Source organism: Hyla sarda, chromosome 2 (assembly GCF_029499605.1).
Source record: "Hyla sarda isolate aHylSar1 chromosome 2, aHylSar1.hap1, whole genome shotgun sequence".
NCBI classification, from domain to species: domain Eukaryota; kingdom Metazoa; phylum Chordata; class Amphibia; order Anura; family Hylidae; genus Hyla; species Hyla sarda.
The window spans coordinates 115,088,130-115,105,171 of record NC_079190.1 but is presented as its reverse complement, the minus strand read 5'-3'; the positions used below and the strand labels follow the sequence as shown (position 1 = coordinate 115,105,171).

The 17,042-nt window shown below is 43.0% G+C and overlaps 1 protein-coding gene across 1 annotated transcript; it reads right to left on the bottom strand.

Annotated features, from left to right (window-relative positions):
- Window positions 1-7,594: 7,594 nt before the first annotated feature.
- LOC130355335 (keratin, type II cytoskeletal cochleal-like) lies at window positions 7,595-10,935 on the bottom strand. The gene is made up of 9 exons (XM_056555365.1): window positions 10,525-10,935; window positions 10,138-10,346; window positions 9,539-9,599; window positions 9,317-9,412; window positions 9,070-9,234; window positions 8,847-8,972; window positions 8,550-8,770; window positions 8,174-8,202; window positions 7,595-7,743 (listed from the first exon to the last, which is right to left on the bottom strand). The coding sequence occupies exons 1-9, from the start codon at window positions 10,933-10,935 to the stop codon at window positions 7,595-7,597; spliced, it is 1,467 nt and encodes a 488-aa protein (XP_056411340.1).
- Between the last annotated feature and the right edge of the window lie 6,107 nt (window positions 10,936-17,042).

Here is a 17,042-nt window from a genome sequence, read left to right as displayed (position 1 = left end):
AACATTTTCCAGATGAGCGTTCTTATACTCACTACTTCTATCCGCACAATTTATTTACAAAGCTCCTTCCCAGCAGGATCAGATGTTGTTTGCTCTTTCCATCATACCTAGCCAATGATGACAACTTCTGAGATTTATTAAAAGGCTGATGGATGAAGTACCACATGGCAAATGATCAAAACATTGATTCTTTCTGTTCTTGGAAGCGGCCAAAGCTGTTCTTCGAGCAACACATCCCAGAAAAAATAGAATAAAAAGTGATCACAAAGTGTTGGTACTATTAAAAAACTAAAGCTTGTATCACAAAACAAACAAAAATAAAAACATAACAGCTCCGTAGGTAGAAAAATAAAACATAACATAACAATGAACAGAGTTTTTTTTATTTTTCTTATAAACCATAAAACATACAATAAAGCTTGCATGTCAGTTTTCCCATAATAAAATTAAAGGGGTATTCCAGGCAAAAACTTTTTTTATTTATATATCAACTGGCTCCGGAAAGTTAAACAGATTTCTAAATTACTTCTATTAAAAAATCTTAATCCTTATTAAGATTCCAATAGTTATTAGCTTCTGAATTGAGTTGCTGTTTTCTGTCTAACTGCTTTTTGATGACTCACGTCCCGGGAGCTGTCCAGCTCCTATGGGCATATTCTCCCATCATGCAAGGGATATTTTCCCATCAGGCACAGCTCCCGTGACGTGACATCATCATTGAGCAGTTAGACAGAAAACTTCAGAAGCTAATAACTATTGGAATGATTAAGATTTTAGTAAATTAAGTAATTTACAAATCTGTTTAACTTTCCGGAGCCAGTTGATATATAAATAGAGTTTTTGCCTGGAATACCCCTTTAATTATTATCCTACAAAATTGTTTTATTTCATTTTTTTTTTTTTTCATTTTTGCCCTACATATCATTTTTTTCTGGCTTATAATACATCGTATGATCAAATAAAGTGAACCAATGAAAAGTACAACTTATCCTGCAAAAAAGAAGCCCTAATACAATTTTGTGGAAAAATAAAAAAGTTATGGGCCTTAGAATGTGAGGCGGAAAAAATCGTAAGCCAAAAATCATAATTAGCTGGCTCATCGAGGGGTTAACATTTTAAGATTGAGGACTGATCTTATGTTGATGATTTAGAAAGCAAGCCAATTTTGCCCTTATTGTCCAAATTTTTTATTTTTATTTTTTTTGTTGATGTGTGATTTCAATTTATGCCACTCATGATATGGTAAAAATACTGTCAGGATTCGGCAGGCTGGAGGTGGAGAGAGAGGGGTCCACGCCAATGTCAGAGAGGGATTGGCGTGGACCGTGTCGGTGGAGCGGTTCTAAGTTGCTACTGGTTTTCACCAGAGCCCGCCGCAAAGCGGGATGGACTTGCAGCGGCGGTAGCAACCAGGTCGTATCCACCGGCAACGGCTCAACCTCTCTGACTGCTGAGATAGGCACGGTACAAGGGATTAGACAAGAGCAGGGTCGGATGTAGCAGAAGGTCAGGGCAGGCAGCAAGGATCGTAGTCAGGGGCAACGGCAAGAGGTCTGGAACACAGGCTAGGAACACACAAGGAACGCTTTCACTGGCACAATGGCAACAAGATGCGGCAAGGAAGTGCAGGGGAAGTGAGGTGATATAGGGAAGTGCACAGGTGAAGAAACTAACTAAAACCCATGCGCCAATCAGTGGCGCATCGGCCCTTTAAATCCCAAAGACCCGGCACGCGCGCCCTAGGGAGCGGGGCCGCGCACGCCGGGGCAGCACAGACGGGGAGCGAGTCTGGTAAGCGGGTCGGGATGCGCACCGCGAGCGGGCGCGTCCCGTATCGCGAATCGCATCCCGGCTGAGGGCATTATCACAGCGCACCCGGTCAGCGGGTCTGACCGGGGCGCTGCGAACAGGAGAAAGCTGTGAGCGCTCCGGGGAGGAGCGGGGACCCAGAGCGCTCGGCGTAACAGTACCCCCCCCTTGGGTCTCCCCCTCTTTTTAGAACCCGATAACTTGTGGATAAGGTCCTTGTCAAGGATGTTGTCCTCGGGTTCCCATGACCTCTCCTCCGGGCCGCAATTCTCCCAATCTACAAGAATTTTTTTTTACCTCTGACCGTCTTGGATGCCAGAATTTCTTTAACCGAGAAGATGTCAGAGGACCCGGAGACAGGAGTAGGAGCAACAACCTTGGGAGAGAAGCGGTTAAGGATGAGTGGTTTAAGGAGAGAGACATGAAAAGCATTTGGAATATGGAGAGAAGGAGGAAGAAGGAGTTTGTAGGAGACAGGGTTGATTTGGCATTTGACTCTAAAAGGACCAAGATAACGTGGTCCCAGTTTATAACTGGGGACACGAAAGCGGACATACTTGGTGGAGAGCCACACTTTGTCTCCAGGAGAAAAGACAGGAGGAGTTCTTCTTTTTTTGTCGGCATGTTTCTTCATCCAGAATGAGGCCTGTATGAGAGATTTTTGAGTCTCTTTCCAGATGGTGGAGAAGTCCTGAGTCACCTCATCAACAGCGGGCAAACCAGAAGGCGTGGGAGTGGGGAGGGGGGAAGAGGGGGACGGCCGTACACCACAAAGAATGGGGATTTAGCGGAAGACTCAGAGACTTTGAAATTGTACGAGAATTCGGCCCATGGTAGGAGATCGGCCCAGTCATCCTGGCGGGAGGAAACAAAACGTCGCAAATAGTCACCAAGAACCTGATTAACTCTTTCCACTTGCCCATTGGATTGGGGATGATAAGAAGACGAGAAGTTTAATTTGATTTTAAGTTGATTACAGAGGACCCTCCAGAATTTCGACACAAATTGAAAGCCTCTATCTGAGACGATATGCGTAGGAAGCCCGTGAAGGCGAAAAATGTGCACAAAAAATTGTTTCGCCAACTGAGGCGCAGAAGGAAGACCTGGAAGAGGAATAAAATGTGCCATCTTAGAAAAACGATCAATGACCACCCAAATAACTGTGTTGCCATGGGATAATGGTAAGTCTGTAACAAAGTCCATAGCAATCTGAGACCATGGTCTCTCAGTAACAGGCAGAGGATGGAGGAGACCGGCAGGCTTCTGGCGAGGAGTCTTGGCCCGGGCACAGACTGTACAAGCCCGAACAAAATCAGCAACATCTGTTTCCAGGGTAGGCCACCAATAAAAACGAGAGATGAGCTGGACGGATTTCTTGATGCCGGCGAGGTGTGAGGAGTGTCCCCACCTGAGAATCCTGAGGCGCTGGCGTGGAGGGACGAAGGTCCTTCCTGGAGTAGTTTGTCTGATGGAAGCTGGATAAGCGGAGATCAGACAGTCAGGAGGAATAATGTGTTACGGGGAGGCTTCCATTTCAGAGGCATCCGAGGAACGAGAGAGAGCGTCAGCCCTAATGTTCTTGTCAGCGGGGCGAAAATTAATCTCAAAGTTCAAACGAGCAAAGAACAATGACCACCTAGCCTGGCGAGGGTTCAACCGTTGGGCAGACTGAAGATAAGAGAGATTCTTGTGATCAGTGTATATAATAACTGGGTATTTGCACCCCTCCAGCAGGTGCCTCCATTCCTCGAGAGCCAGTTTTATGGCCAGTAGTTCTCGATCACCAATGGAGTAGTTTTTCATCCGCCGGAGAGAAGGTCCTAGAAAAAAAAGCACAAGTAACAGCATGTCCGGAAGAATTTTTCTGTAGGAGTACAGCTCCAGCTCCCACCGAGGAGGCGTCTACCTCCAGTGAGAAGGGTTTAGATGGATCAAGTCTGGAGAGTACGGGAGCAGAAGAAAAGGCAGTTTTGAGACGGTTGAACGCCTCTTCCGCTTGAGGAGGCCAGGACTTAGGGTTGGCATTTTTCTTGTTTAGGGCCACAATTGGGGCCACAATAGTGTAAAAATGTGGAATAAACTGTCTGTAGTAATTGGCGAACCCCAAGAAACGTTGGATAGCTCGGAGTCCGGAGGGGCGTGGCCAATCCAATACGGCTGATAGTTTGTCCGGGTCCATTTGGAGTCCCTGGCCAGAGACTAAATATCCTAGGAAGGGAAGAGATTGACATTCAAAGAGACATTTTTCCATTTTGGCATATAACTGATTGTTCCGAAGTCTCTGAAGAACCATGCGGACATGCCAGCGATGTTCTTCTAGGTTGGAAGAAAAAATCTAAATATCGTCCAGGTAGACCACAACACAGGTATATTATAGATCACGAAAAATTTCATTTGCAAAGTCCTGGAAGACGGCAGGGGTGTTGCAAAGCCCAAAAGGCATAACCAAATATTCAAAGTGTCCATCTCTGGTGTTAAACGCGGTCTTCCACTCGTCCCCCTCCCTGATGCAGATGAGATTATATGCACCTCTTAAATCCAATTTGGTAAAGATGTTGGCGCCACATAGGCGGTCAAAGAGTTCCGAGATAAGAGGTAGGGGATAGCGGTTTTTTATAGTGATTTTATTATGACCGCGGTAATCAATGCATGGTCGTAAGGAGCCGTCTTTTTTGGAGACGAAGAAGAATCCAGCTCCAGCAGGGGAGGAAGACTTGCGGGTAAATCCCCTTTTAAAATTTTCTTGGATGTACTCCATCATAGCTTGTGTTTCCGGAGCAGACAGGGGATAGATTCTGCCCCGGGGTGGAGTAGTACCAGGGAGGAGATCAATAGGACAGTCATAAGGCCTGTGAGGAGGCAAAGTCTCTGCTTGTTTTTTGCAAAAAACATCAGCATAGTCCAGATAGGCCTTGGGGAGACCAGGTATCGGAGGAGCCATAGGGTTTTGACTGACAGGACTGGGAGCAGACATAAGACACTTTTTGTGGCAAGTAGTACCCCAGTTCTTGATTTCCCCGGAGGTCCAATCGAGGGTAGGGGAGTGGCGTTGAAGCCAAGGTAGTCCAAGAAGAATTTCAGAAGTGCAGTTAGAGAGGACCAGAAATTCAATCTTTTCATGATGGGGTCCAATTCACATTAAGAGGGGTTCCGTGCGGTAACGCACAGTACAGTCCAATCTTTCACCATTAACAGAGGCGATGTAGAGGGGTCTGGCGAGACTGGTCACTGGGATGTTGAACCTGTTAACGAAAGAGGCAAAAATAAAATTTCCTGCAGATCCGGAATCCAAGAAGGCCACAGCTGAGAAGGAGAAGGTAGAAGAAGAAATCCGCACAGGCACAGTAAGACGTGGAGAAGCAGAGTTCACACCTAGAGCTGTCTCACCTTTGTGCGGAGTTGGAGTGCGTCTTTCCTGGCGTGGAGGTCGGATAGGACAATCCTTCAAGAAGTGTTCGGTACTGGCACAGTACAGGCATAGGTTCTCAATGCGGCGGCGTGTCCTCTCTTGAAGTGTCAGGCGAGACCGGTCTACTTGCATAGCCTCCACGGCGGAAGGCATAGGAACAGATTGCAGCGGACAAGAGAAGAGAGGAGCCGGGAAGAGAAACCGCCTCGTGCGAACAAAGTCCATATCCTGGCGGAGCTCCTGACGCCTTTCGGAAAAATGCATGTCAATGCGGATGGCCAGATGAATAAGTTCATGCAGGTTAGCGGGATTTCTCGTGCGGCCAGCACATCTTTGATGTTACTGGATAGGCCTTTTTTGAAGGTCGCGCAGAGTGCCTCGTTATTCCAGGACAATTCGGAGGCGAGAGTACGGAATTGGATGGCGTACTCGCCCACAGAAGAATTACCCTGGACCAGGTTCAGCAGGGCAGTCTCGGCAGAAGAGGCTCGGGCTGGTTCCTCGAAGACACTTCGAATCTCCCTGAAGAAAGAGTGTACTGAGGCAGTGACAGGATCATTGCGGTCCCAGAGCGGTGTGGCCCATGACAGGGCTTTCCCAGACAGAAGGCTGAAAACGAAAGCCACCTTTGACCTTTCAGTTGGAAATTGGTCCGACATCATCTCCAAATGCAGGGAACATTGCGAGAGAAAACCACGGCAAAGTTTAGAGTCCCCATCAAACTTGTCCGGCAATGATAAACGGAGGCTGGATGCGGCCACTCGCTGCGGAGGAGGTGCAGGAGCTGGCGGAGGAGATGGTTGCTGAAGCTGTGGTAGAAGCTGCTGTAGCATCACAGTCAGTTGAGACAGCTGGTGGCCTTGTTGCGCTATCTGTTGCGACTGCTGGGCGACCACCTTGGTAAGTTCAGCGACAACTGGCATCGGGACCTCAGCGGGATCCATGGCCAGATCTACTGTCAGGATTCGGCAGGCTGGAGGTGGATCCTCTGTGTCAGAGAGGGATTGGCGTGGACCGTGTCGGTGGACCGGTTCTAAGTTGCTACTGGTTTTCATCAGAGCCCGCCGCAAAGCGTGATGGACTTGCAGCGGCGGTAGCAAACAGGTCGTATCCACCGGCAACGGCTCAATCTCTCTGACTGCTGAGATAGGCGTGGTACAAGGGATTAGACAAGAGCAGGGTCGGACATAGCAGAAGGTCAGGGAAGGCAGCAAGGATCGTAGTCAGGGGCAACGGCAAGAGGTCTGGAACAAAGGCTAGGAACACACAAGGAACGCTTTCACTGGCACAATGGCAACAAGATCCGGCAAGGAAGTGCAGGGGAAGTGAGGTGATATAGGGAAGTGCACAGGTGAAGACATTAATTAAAACCGGCCCTTTAAATCGCAAAGACCCGGCGCGCGTGCGCCCTAGGGAGCGGGGCCGCGCACGCCGGGGAAGCACAGACGGGGAGCGAGTCTGGTAAGCGGGTCAGGATGCGCACCGCGAGCGGGCGTGTCCCGCATCGCGAATCGCATCCCTGCTGGGGGCATTATAGCAGTGCACCCGGTCAGCGGGTCTGACCGGGGCGCTGCGAACAGGAGAACGCCGTGAGCGCTCCAGGGAGGAGCGGGGACCCGGAGCGCTCGGCGTAACAAATACAATACAATTTTATTCTCTGGATAAGTATGATTCCAACAATATCAAATGTATATATTATTTAAGTTTTAGTAATTTTGAAAAAAAAGAGACTTTATATATAAACTAGACAAAATTATTATAATTTTAGTTTGTGTTTTTGACATTCTGTTCTGTTTTTGACATTCATACATACATTCATACATACATATTTGTAGTTTACTTTGAAAATGGTGCCACTTTTTTTTACTTTCTTAAAAATTGTTTTATGACTACAGTATCTTGGCTACAATAGAAAAGTATAAAAATACTAAGAGTCATATAAACGGACCAGAGCAACATATGAGACATTGTTTTAAAAAAAGAAAGGAGGAGACATGGATACTGATTGATTCTTCTTGTATGGACACTTCCAGGTAGGCCTAAGACTTATCCTGGTGATGATTATAATCAGATTTATTACTTTATGGCAATATATCACTGTGTGAATTGTATTATAAGTTTCCATTTCTTAGTATCAGATCTTTCACTAGAAGTTTATAATATTAGGAACCAAGAATGACATGACTATAAGTTTTGCAGTCAGCTCAGTTTATTGAAGGCAGCATAGACAAGTGAAAAGGAATCCTATGAATTAAGGTGAAACTAGTGTATTAAAAACAAATTCCTTTAAGCACAGTGACAAAGCATACATTAATATATTTAGTATCATGACATCCAGTGGGTATTGATGTTTGGTCTGTAGTCTACCATTTCACTTCAGCAATGGTGGCTGTGGCCAGAGTGGTGTTTGCTGGAGACATGGCTGCTGGATATATGTCCCCCTTTATGGTGGTGATGAGAATGGTGATGTCCACCCTGGTGGCCTCCTGAATGGTGTTTGCCTCCAGTGCTTGAATGTAGAACAGCTGTAAAGTAGTGGAAATCAATTTAATTACAGAAAATATATACAGTAGTTTAAATACAAATATTTTTGTATTAGATATTAATGCAGGAAGTGGAAGATACAAGTGACTGCCTTCTACTGGTTGTTCACATACATTTGCCATGTCAGATAGAAAAGGAATGGCAAAGAGTGGCATTGCTGGCATTGATAGGTGCTAGGAGGGTAGTGTGTGACTGTCAGATGATTGCATATGTGGCCACCATGTCTCATCATTTGGGAAGTGTGAACAGTGGAGTAGTAGAACCGCATTTACCATACCGGTGAATGTCCCAGAAAGAAGAAGAATGTAGCACATGGACAACAAAAGGTTACGAAATTCTATTCTATATACTATTGATACCTTCTTAAGGGATACAAAGTTTAAATATGGCAAACATACTGCTTATACTTACATATATTTACAGAGCTGTTACTTCCCATCCTGAAACAGAACACAATGATTGTAACATTTGTGTTGTATAACCATGATTTTTGTGTTATGGTTTTACTGTCTTACAAACATATTTCTGTTATTTTTATGCTCAGTTTGATACACAATGATTAATTGTGTTATTTTAATATTTTGACAACATATGCCTATATATATATATATAATTTTCAATGTTTGGCTAAAGAATTGCACATGTATATTAAGATAATCTGATTATTGTTATTTTGAGTCTTTTTGGCGATTAGCTTCATCCATTCCTATGGGTTGGGCACAGTATGAATTTTGTTATTATCTTGTGACTAGTTGCGATAGTTATGTCTCCAGAAGGGCTTATTCACCTGCATTCCTCTCCCTCCAGCATCTTCTTATAGGTGGCGATCTCAATATCCAGAGCCAGTTTGACATTCATCAGCTCCTGATATTCCCTCATCTGGCGGGCCATGTCCTGCTTGGCCCTCTGTAGAGAAGCTTCTAGTTCAGCCAATTTACTCTTGGCATCTCGGACAGCAGCTTCTCCACGTTCCTCTGCTTCATTGATGGCATTTTCCAGTGCAGCACGCTGTAAATACATTAGGAATTACTTCACGTAATTTTAGATAAGAATTTTGTCTTTGGTTGAAGTTTATGATGCTCACCTGGGATTTAGCACACTCAATTTCTCCTTTAAGTCTCTGGACTGTTTGGTTGAGTCTAGAGATCTCATCTCTGCTGTTTTGTAGATCACTTCCATTTCTTCCGGCTGCCATACGCAGCTCATCAAACTACAGGTCCAGTAAATTGTTAGAAATGAATAATTTCTGTTTATAAAGAGATATGCAGATATACAGATATGTGTTAATGCCCATGGTTTACACTTACCCTTGACTGGTACATGGCCTCAGCCTCAGCTCTGCTTCTGTTAGCAATGTCTTCATACTGAGCTCTGACCTCAGAGATTATACTGTCCAGGTCCAGGTCTCGGCTGTTGTCCATAGACACAACTACTGAAGTGTCTGAGATCTGAGCCTGGAGCTGACCGATCTCCTAAAATATAAAAAACTAAATTATTATATGACAGAATTTATATTGTATTTAAGGAAAAATGAATTACATATTGTGTTATTACAGCATCATATAGAGTCCTTAGGAAGTTGATCTCATCTGTAAGGGAGTCGACCTTGGACTGAAGTTCGGCTTTATTCATGAAGGCAGCATCAACATCCTGAAGAAAAAAACATAATTCAATGATATATTTTCTTAGCATATAACATTGTATCAAAATGTTTTATGTTATACTGAGACAAAGTAGTTTTCGCTTATAATAGTTGTTATACAATTTTATACTTACTCTCTTTATACTGACAAGTTCATTCTCCTCTGCTGTGCGCCTGTTCAATTCTTCTTCGTAGCTATAAGAAATTTGTTATTGGTTATTTTTTTTATTTTTATGTTGTTTTAGTTATGTTTTTTTTTCACCTCTACTGACTCTGAATTGATGTTGTATTTAACAATAAGTACAGTAACAAAGGGTGTAGCTGGGCTCTGAGAGGGGGAAAAGGCTCCTATGGCACATAAGAAGACACCGGTATCATAAACATGTAAAGTGGAGGTCCTCTTAAAGTTTTCTTTATTTACTAATAAAGTATTTTGACCCATCAAAAAAATTAAAAAAATAAACTAAAAACATCTTTTTTTTAATAGTCTAAACCCCACACACAAAAGCCTTTTGCTTATCTACTACTTTATTTTAGGCCCCAACATAACATTTTCATTGGACACAATATGATAATTTGCAATTAAAAGTATTCACAATAAGTATACATTTGAAAAATATACTTTCTGGGCAAAAAGGGAGCTTATATACATTGCATTGTATGGGTCCGACAATAATAATACTTATTGTGAGAAGGAAAAGAGATTTAGAAATTAGACTTTCAATAGGCGTACCTTCTTCTAAGGTCTTCAGCGGTTCTTTCTATGTTGTTTCTCTCTGAATCTAGACGACCCCTCTCACATTCTAGGTTCTCCAGTTGTCTCCTAAGGTTACTGATAAAAGCCTCAAACAAAGGCTCAATCTGACCACTGGCTGTTCTCTGTTCTTGTAGAAGACCCCACTTGGTCTCCAGCATCTTATTCTGCTGTTCCAGAAATCTCACCTGAAAAAAAGATCCAAGTTGTGTTGGTATTAACCCAGTATAGAGACTCCTCTAAATGACAGGAGGACAATTGTGTGCAATGAACTTTAGCCATTGACTACTTACAGACTTTTCTTTCTTTTTAACAAATATATATATATATATATATATATATATTTTTTTTTTTGACAAATCTTACCTTGTCAATAAATGAAGCAAACTTGTTGTTGAGACCTTTAATTTGGTTTTTCTCGTCATTTCTCACTCTTTGGATGTTGGTGTCTATCTCTAAGTTAAGAGGAGCCAGAAGGCCTTCATTTATAGTCACAGGAGTGATACCTCCACATCCAGACTGTCCTCCAAATCCACCACCAATTCCTCCAGATCCATGTCCACTTTTATGAAAACTTCCAAATGAGATCTTATGGCCCTTGGATCCAATGTTATGGGCACTTGCACTGCTAAAGCAATGTTGTTTCTTGTGTTCATGTCCTGTGTGCTTAGAAGAATGGGATAAGATGCTGTGCGAGCTGGAGTGTTTAGGTAAAGCAACAGAACAGGAGCTGAAGTGCTTGTGTCCAGAAGAGGCGAGGATGGAGTGATGAGACATGATGGATCTTCTCACAATACAAATTGGAAGTGGATGTGAAATGCTCAGAAGTTTCCACCGACTGCTTCTTCTACATCTGTTACCGTGCGCTTTTATACTCAAACTGGGTGTTACCAATCTCTACACTCAGCTACAATTGTAGCATCATCTGCTTTTATAGAAATCATATATGCTGCAAGTCTGTGTTATCAAAACTCAAGTCACATTTTAATATATAATGATGAAAGGAATTGTCTCACAGCAAGCTAGTTATTTCACTTTATTACCTTTAGAGAAATGTTTTATTGATGTCTATCATTTATTCGAAAGGCGACATTGGTACAAAATTCTTATGAATTAAGACAACAAGCAGTTACCATATAAGAAAAGACATGGGAAAATGTGGTTTAATTCTTGCATGGTTATGAATGATCAAAATGGCCATTGCACATTACAACACTGTACATTGTGTTTTCACTGTTTGTGTAAAGTTAGTTATTAAAGGAAATCTGTCACTACATTCAACCGCACTAATCAGCAGTACTAGCTGGTAGTGAAGGTGCCACTGATTATAATGATATCTTTCGTGTCCGGATCCGCTGTTCAGCGCTCGGCCCGGCTTATTAATATTCACTTTGTTCCCTGCTCTGTCATAGAACCCACAGCACAATGCAAAACTGCAACTCCCAACATGCCTGAATGTCTGAACACAATAAGGAGATAGAATAATGGGGGAGATTTATCATGGGATTTAGAGCTCTTTTTTTGCTTACAAAAGTCACACAAAAAGTCGCATGTGCACCTAAGCAATTTTTTGTGTGACATTTGGCTGTAAGCAAAAAAACTAAAGAAGAGCTTACCAAAGCTAGTTTCAGATCACAGCTCCTGCAGGAAATATGAAATCACATCTGTACAAAGGAGCCCGGGAACCTACTCATCTCATATCTCCCCTCCCACTGCCCCCTATAAATCACATATCTCCCACATAATCTTAACACGCCGTGGCCGCTCATCCCTTCCCCCTCTGCCGCTCATCTCACCCCCCGCTGCTCATCTCCTCTCCGCCGCTCATCTCTCCCTCCCCTGCAGCTCATATACCCATCTCTTCCCCGCCGTTCATCTCCCCATCTCCCCCGCCGCTCATCTCCTCAACTCCCCCCGGCCGCTCATCTCCCCTTCTCCCCCGCCGCTCATCTCCCCCCTGCCGCTCATCTCCCCATCTCTCTACCACCGCTCGTCTCCCTATTTCCCCCCGCCGCTCATCTCTCCCCCCCCCCTCTGCCGCTCATCTCTCCCCCCCTCTGCCGCTCATCTCACCCCCCGCCGCTCATATCCCCATCTCTCCCCCGCCGTTCCTCTCCACCCTGCCGCTCATCTCGCCCCGCCGCTCATCTCCCCATCTCCCCCCGCCACTCATCTCCCTATCTCCCCCTGCCCCTCATCTCCCTCCCGGCACTCATCCCCCCTCTGCCGCTCACCCCCCCTCTGCCGCGCATCTCCTCTCTGCCGCTCATCTCTCCCTCCCCCCCACCCCTCATCTCCCCATCTCCCCATCTCCCCCCTGCCTCCTTTCTCCCCCTTGTGCTGCCCATGCTCCTCTTACCCCAGCGCCTCTGCTCATTTCGCACCCACACTACCTGTTGCAAGACTATAATTCCAAGAATGCCCTTACAGTGAGGACATGCTGCGAGTTTTAGCTGCAACTCTTGGGTGGTGGTTGATGCTAGGCAGAGGAGCCGGCTCCCAGAAATAAGTAAAAATGTCCTCGCCCACCCTGGAAAGGTCAGACTGTTGCTGCTTGGTTGGTATCTGGCTGAGAATAAAAATACAGGGAACCGTATGCATTTTTTTAAATATTTAATTATTTAGGAAAAAAATGTGTGTGGTTCCCCATATTTCTATTCTCAGACAGATACCAACCAAGCAGCAACAGCCTGACGTTACCAGGGTGGGCGAGGACCATTGTTACTGGCCCTCCCCAGCCTAAATAACACCAGCCTGTTATTGCCTAGGCCCAGGAGTGCCATTTTTGATGCCCCAGGCCTGTTGATACCGGCTCTTCCCAGCACCCTTGAGCGGTGGATACCTGGGTCATGATTGGGGGTTAGCGTTAGCTGGTTTTGGGGCTAACGAAAAGCCCCGGCTTAGTAATGGATTCCGTCTATTAGACAACTTCCACTACTAAGCCTGAAAAGTAAAAAAAAATACTGATTAGTGAGGGCAGACATTTCTACTAAAACACCAAATACACAAAGTTATATTACATCCATCAAGAGAGGTAGTTACCCATGCAGGGTTTGTGTCAACTGCAGGTATATGCAAAAAGGAGAATTTTTTGTGCATCCCTCTACCAAAGTCTCGTACCCAATTAAACAATACCTGACATGCAATTCAAGTTATGTGGTCTATGTCCTGTGGTGCCCATGTGGTCTCCTCTATGTGGGGGAGACCACATATGACATGAAAACTAGATTAAATCAACACAGGTATACGATTAAGAAATGTAAAACAGATTTGCCAGTACTGAAGCATTTCATTGAACATGGCCATTGTGAGGGTGATCTTAAATTCATGATCTTCGACCATGTCCCAACATGGGGGGGGGGGGGGGGCAGACAGGAGATCTTGAAAAGAAGAGAGTTATATTGGATTTTTGCTTTGAATTCATTAAAAACCAATGGGATGAATGTCGAGTTCAAGGTATCTTCAAGGGTTGTGGGAAGATAGGCCTAATCTTGACATAGCCACAGAGCGTGAACTGATCACTTTCTGTGTAATATCAGTACAATATAAGTTTGATTGTCTCTATTATTGAGATTATAAAAGATGTTATACTAATAATTTTCTCTTTTTCTTGCAGTGACTCTATGGGATGCATCTACACTCACCGGACTTTTTTGTTTTTTGTTTTTTCATTTGCTTGTCTGTAAAAATTGTTGAATAAACATTACTTGCACAATATTTTTAAGTCTTAATATTTTTAAGTCTTAAGGTCTGAGACATCGGGACGTATGCAGGATCGTGGTTAAAACATATATTTTTATTATTATTTTTATTTCCATTTTTATATTTATCTTTATTTCTACTTTTTATTTTTTTATTTATTTTATTATTTTTTATTTTTCAATTTAATTTATTTTATTTTAATTATTTATTTATTATTATGTGGTCAAGACACGAGTGTCCTTTAATATGTCCTTTAAAGGATAAAATGGTGTTTGTGTGGGGATCTCCCTGGGAAACCGTCTGATTGATTGAACCCAGGGATGGCCCCAACGCATGGGGGACTAGTTCTCGACACACAGTTGCTGAGTCCTGGCCTCTATTTGCTATGGACACATATGTGTCATGCACCCATTTGCTATGGGAACCACATAAATGGCTGCTATTTATTTTAATTTTTTTTAGTTAGGGGTAAAATTCTCTGACTAAAGATGGCTCCTAAAGCGACAGATGGTTGCCTTGGTCACTACCACGCTCCTTACTTGCATACATCCTGTCCCGGAAATGACCTTAGCTTTTCTGAGAACACTGTAGATCACATTTGGGGCACAGGCGCATTAGCGGTTTACAGAGACTTGCGTTCAGGCGCATTGTCTCTGTTTACAAACGGAACTACACATGAGTCCCGGTGAGTGTTCAGCTCCCATAGCAACTGCATGAATACTGTGTTTAATTCACACAGGTAGTGATTATTGTCTTAATCATGACCCTTAAGGATATGAGTACACTTATGGGAGATCTGGGATGATATTTATGTAATTGGGGATTTTCCTAGTATTGTGACGGAAAATATAGATTTTATAAAAGACAGGAGGCGAGCATTATATGCATTGTTCTTCTTTACTGCAACAAATAGCAGCCCATAAACAGTTAAATTCCACAAGAAAAAACTTTACATACGATGAGAAACATACAGGTGTGACCACCTAACTTGCTAGATATGTGCAACCAATGAGATTACAGGATCCCATATATAAGGCTCAGGTAAAGCATATACTTCCTCTTCTTTGTGCGGGTAGATAAGTTCAACATAAAGTTCAATAAGCAAAGTCAAACTAAAATTTTCAATAACTTCGAAAACTGTAGGATGAATGAAGTAGAACTGTAGACAGTTTGGACTCCTTCAGCGATGTAACTGGAGGAAAACTTGAGAGAAGAAAGAGGACATCATCCAAAAGAGTATGAATTGAAGAACGTAGGTCGACATCCCTGGATGATTAATAAGCTGAAATATATCAAATATAATAATTAGAAGGGAGGTAGAGGGAGGGATAATGCTTGCCTCCTGTCTTTTATAAAATCTATATTTTCCATCACAATACTAGGAAAATCCCCAATTTTATAACAAGACCGGAGGCTCGCATTATATGCATGTTTAAAGTTATCAATTATATTCAACAAACCAAAGAATAATCAATTATAATAATGACATAGATATATGAGAATCAGGTCTATAATAAAAGGTTTTGAAAGTTGAATCTGAAGACCAATTAGCTGCCTTCAAAAGATCTGATAAAGATCCACCTGCTTGAATTATTTTAGTGGATACTGCTCCTCTAACAGAATGAGCCCCAAATACAGTAGTATCGATACCAGCCATGTACATGACATTTCTGACCCATTTAGCTAAAGTTGCCGAAGAAACAGGTAAGTGAGGTTTACAGAAGGAAATGAGTAATTGAGGTGAAGCAGAATGTCGAAGTGATAGAGTTCTACTCTCATATGCTTGAAGACATTTGACTACACAAAGTTTGTCATTATGGGGAAAGGATGGATAGAAAACTTGACGAATATTAGTTTTTGTCCTTTTATATATATAAAGAAAGTAACTCCTTGAGGAGAGAATTGTCTTTGAGCTACGTCAAGAATTCTGACATCTGAAATTCTTTTAATGGATATTAAACAAAGTAACGTAGTTAATTTGAAAGAAAGAAGTTTTAAAGATAAAGCATTATTATCTTGCCAAGAATTAAATAATTCTAATATTAAATTGACATCCCAAGTAGATTGATATTTGGGAGTGGGTGGACGTTTGAAACGCATGCCTTTTAGAAGTTTACATACAATCGGATGTTTCCCAATAGGGAGAGTATTTACTGGAGAATGATAGAAGGATATGGATGATTGATACAGATTCAACGTACGATACGCCTTTCCTGAATCAAAGGAGGCCGACAAATAATTCAAGATACAGGGAATAGGTGCCGATATGGGATCCAGATTCCGTTGTAGGCACCAACCAGACCAAAGTCTCCAGGCTGATCTGTAAGCGACCCTGGTACCTGGAGCCCATGCTTCTGATAAGATGTCCCTAGTTGATTGAGAAAGTACGTACTCCGAGGAGATTGGCCTGAGATTAGCCAAGCTACAAGTTGAAATTGTTGCGATACAATCAATGGATGTGGATTCCCTAGAGGATCTAACAATAGATTGTTGAGATTGGGTAAGATCCTTGGATAATCTATTAACATCCCCATTATTTCGGGAAACCAAGGTTGTGATGGCCACCACGAAGTTATTAGTACTACCGAAGCTTTCTGAATTGAGATCTGGAAAAGTAATCTGGGGATCAGAATGAAAGGGGGAAACGCGTATAGTCTCTGTCTCGGCCAAATCTGTATGAGGGCATCTGTCCCTAATGATTCGGGATCCGGACGCCAACTGAAGAATCTCAGAATCTGACGATTCAGTCTGGAAGCGAACAGATCCAGGTATAGAGGTCGCCACAAAAGCTGAAGTTGATGAAATACAGAAGGATCTAACCTCCAGTCGCTGTAATCTTTGAGATAACGGGAATTCCAATCAGCTATCGTATTGGAAAGGCCCGGGATGTACTCTGCTTTGAGTATGATTTCTCTGTCCAAACAAAAATGCCATAGATCTTTGACAATGTTCGCTAACATAGGGGAATTCGTCCCTCCTAAACGATTGATATATTGGACAGCTGAAATATTGTCCATGCGTAAGAGTATACAACAGTGAGTTCTGTCCCCCACAAAACTTGTTTGTTTTGCTATTTCGTTCACTTAATTGATGTATTTGTAACACAGTTGGTACTAATTGGGTACCCCTATATATGGAGTGTATTTGCACTGTTGTATTGAGCTTGAGAATGGCTAGGAGAG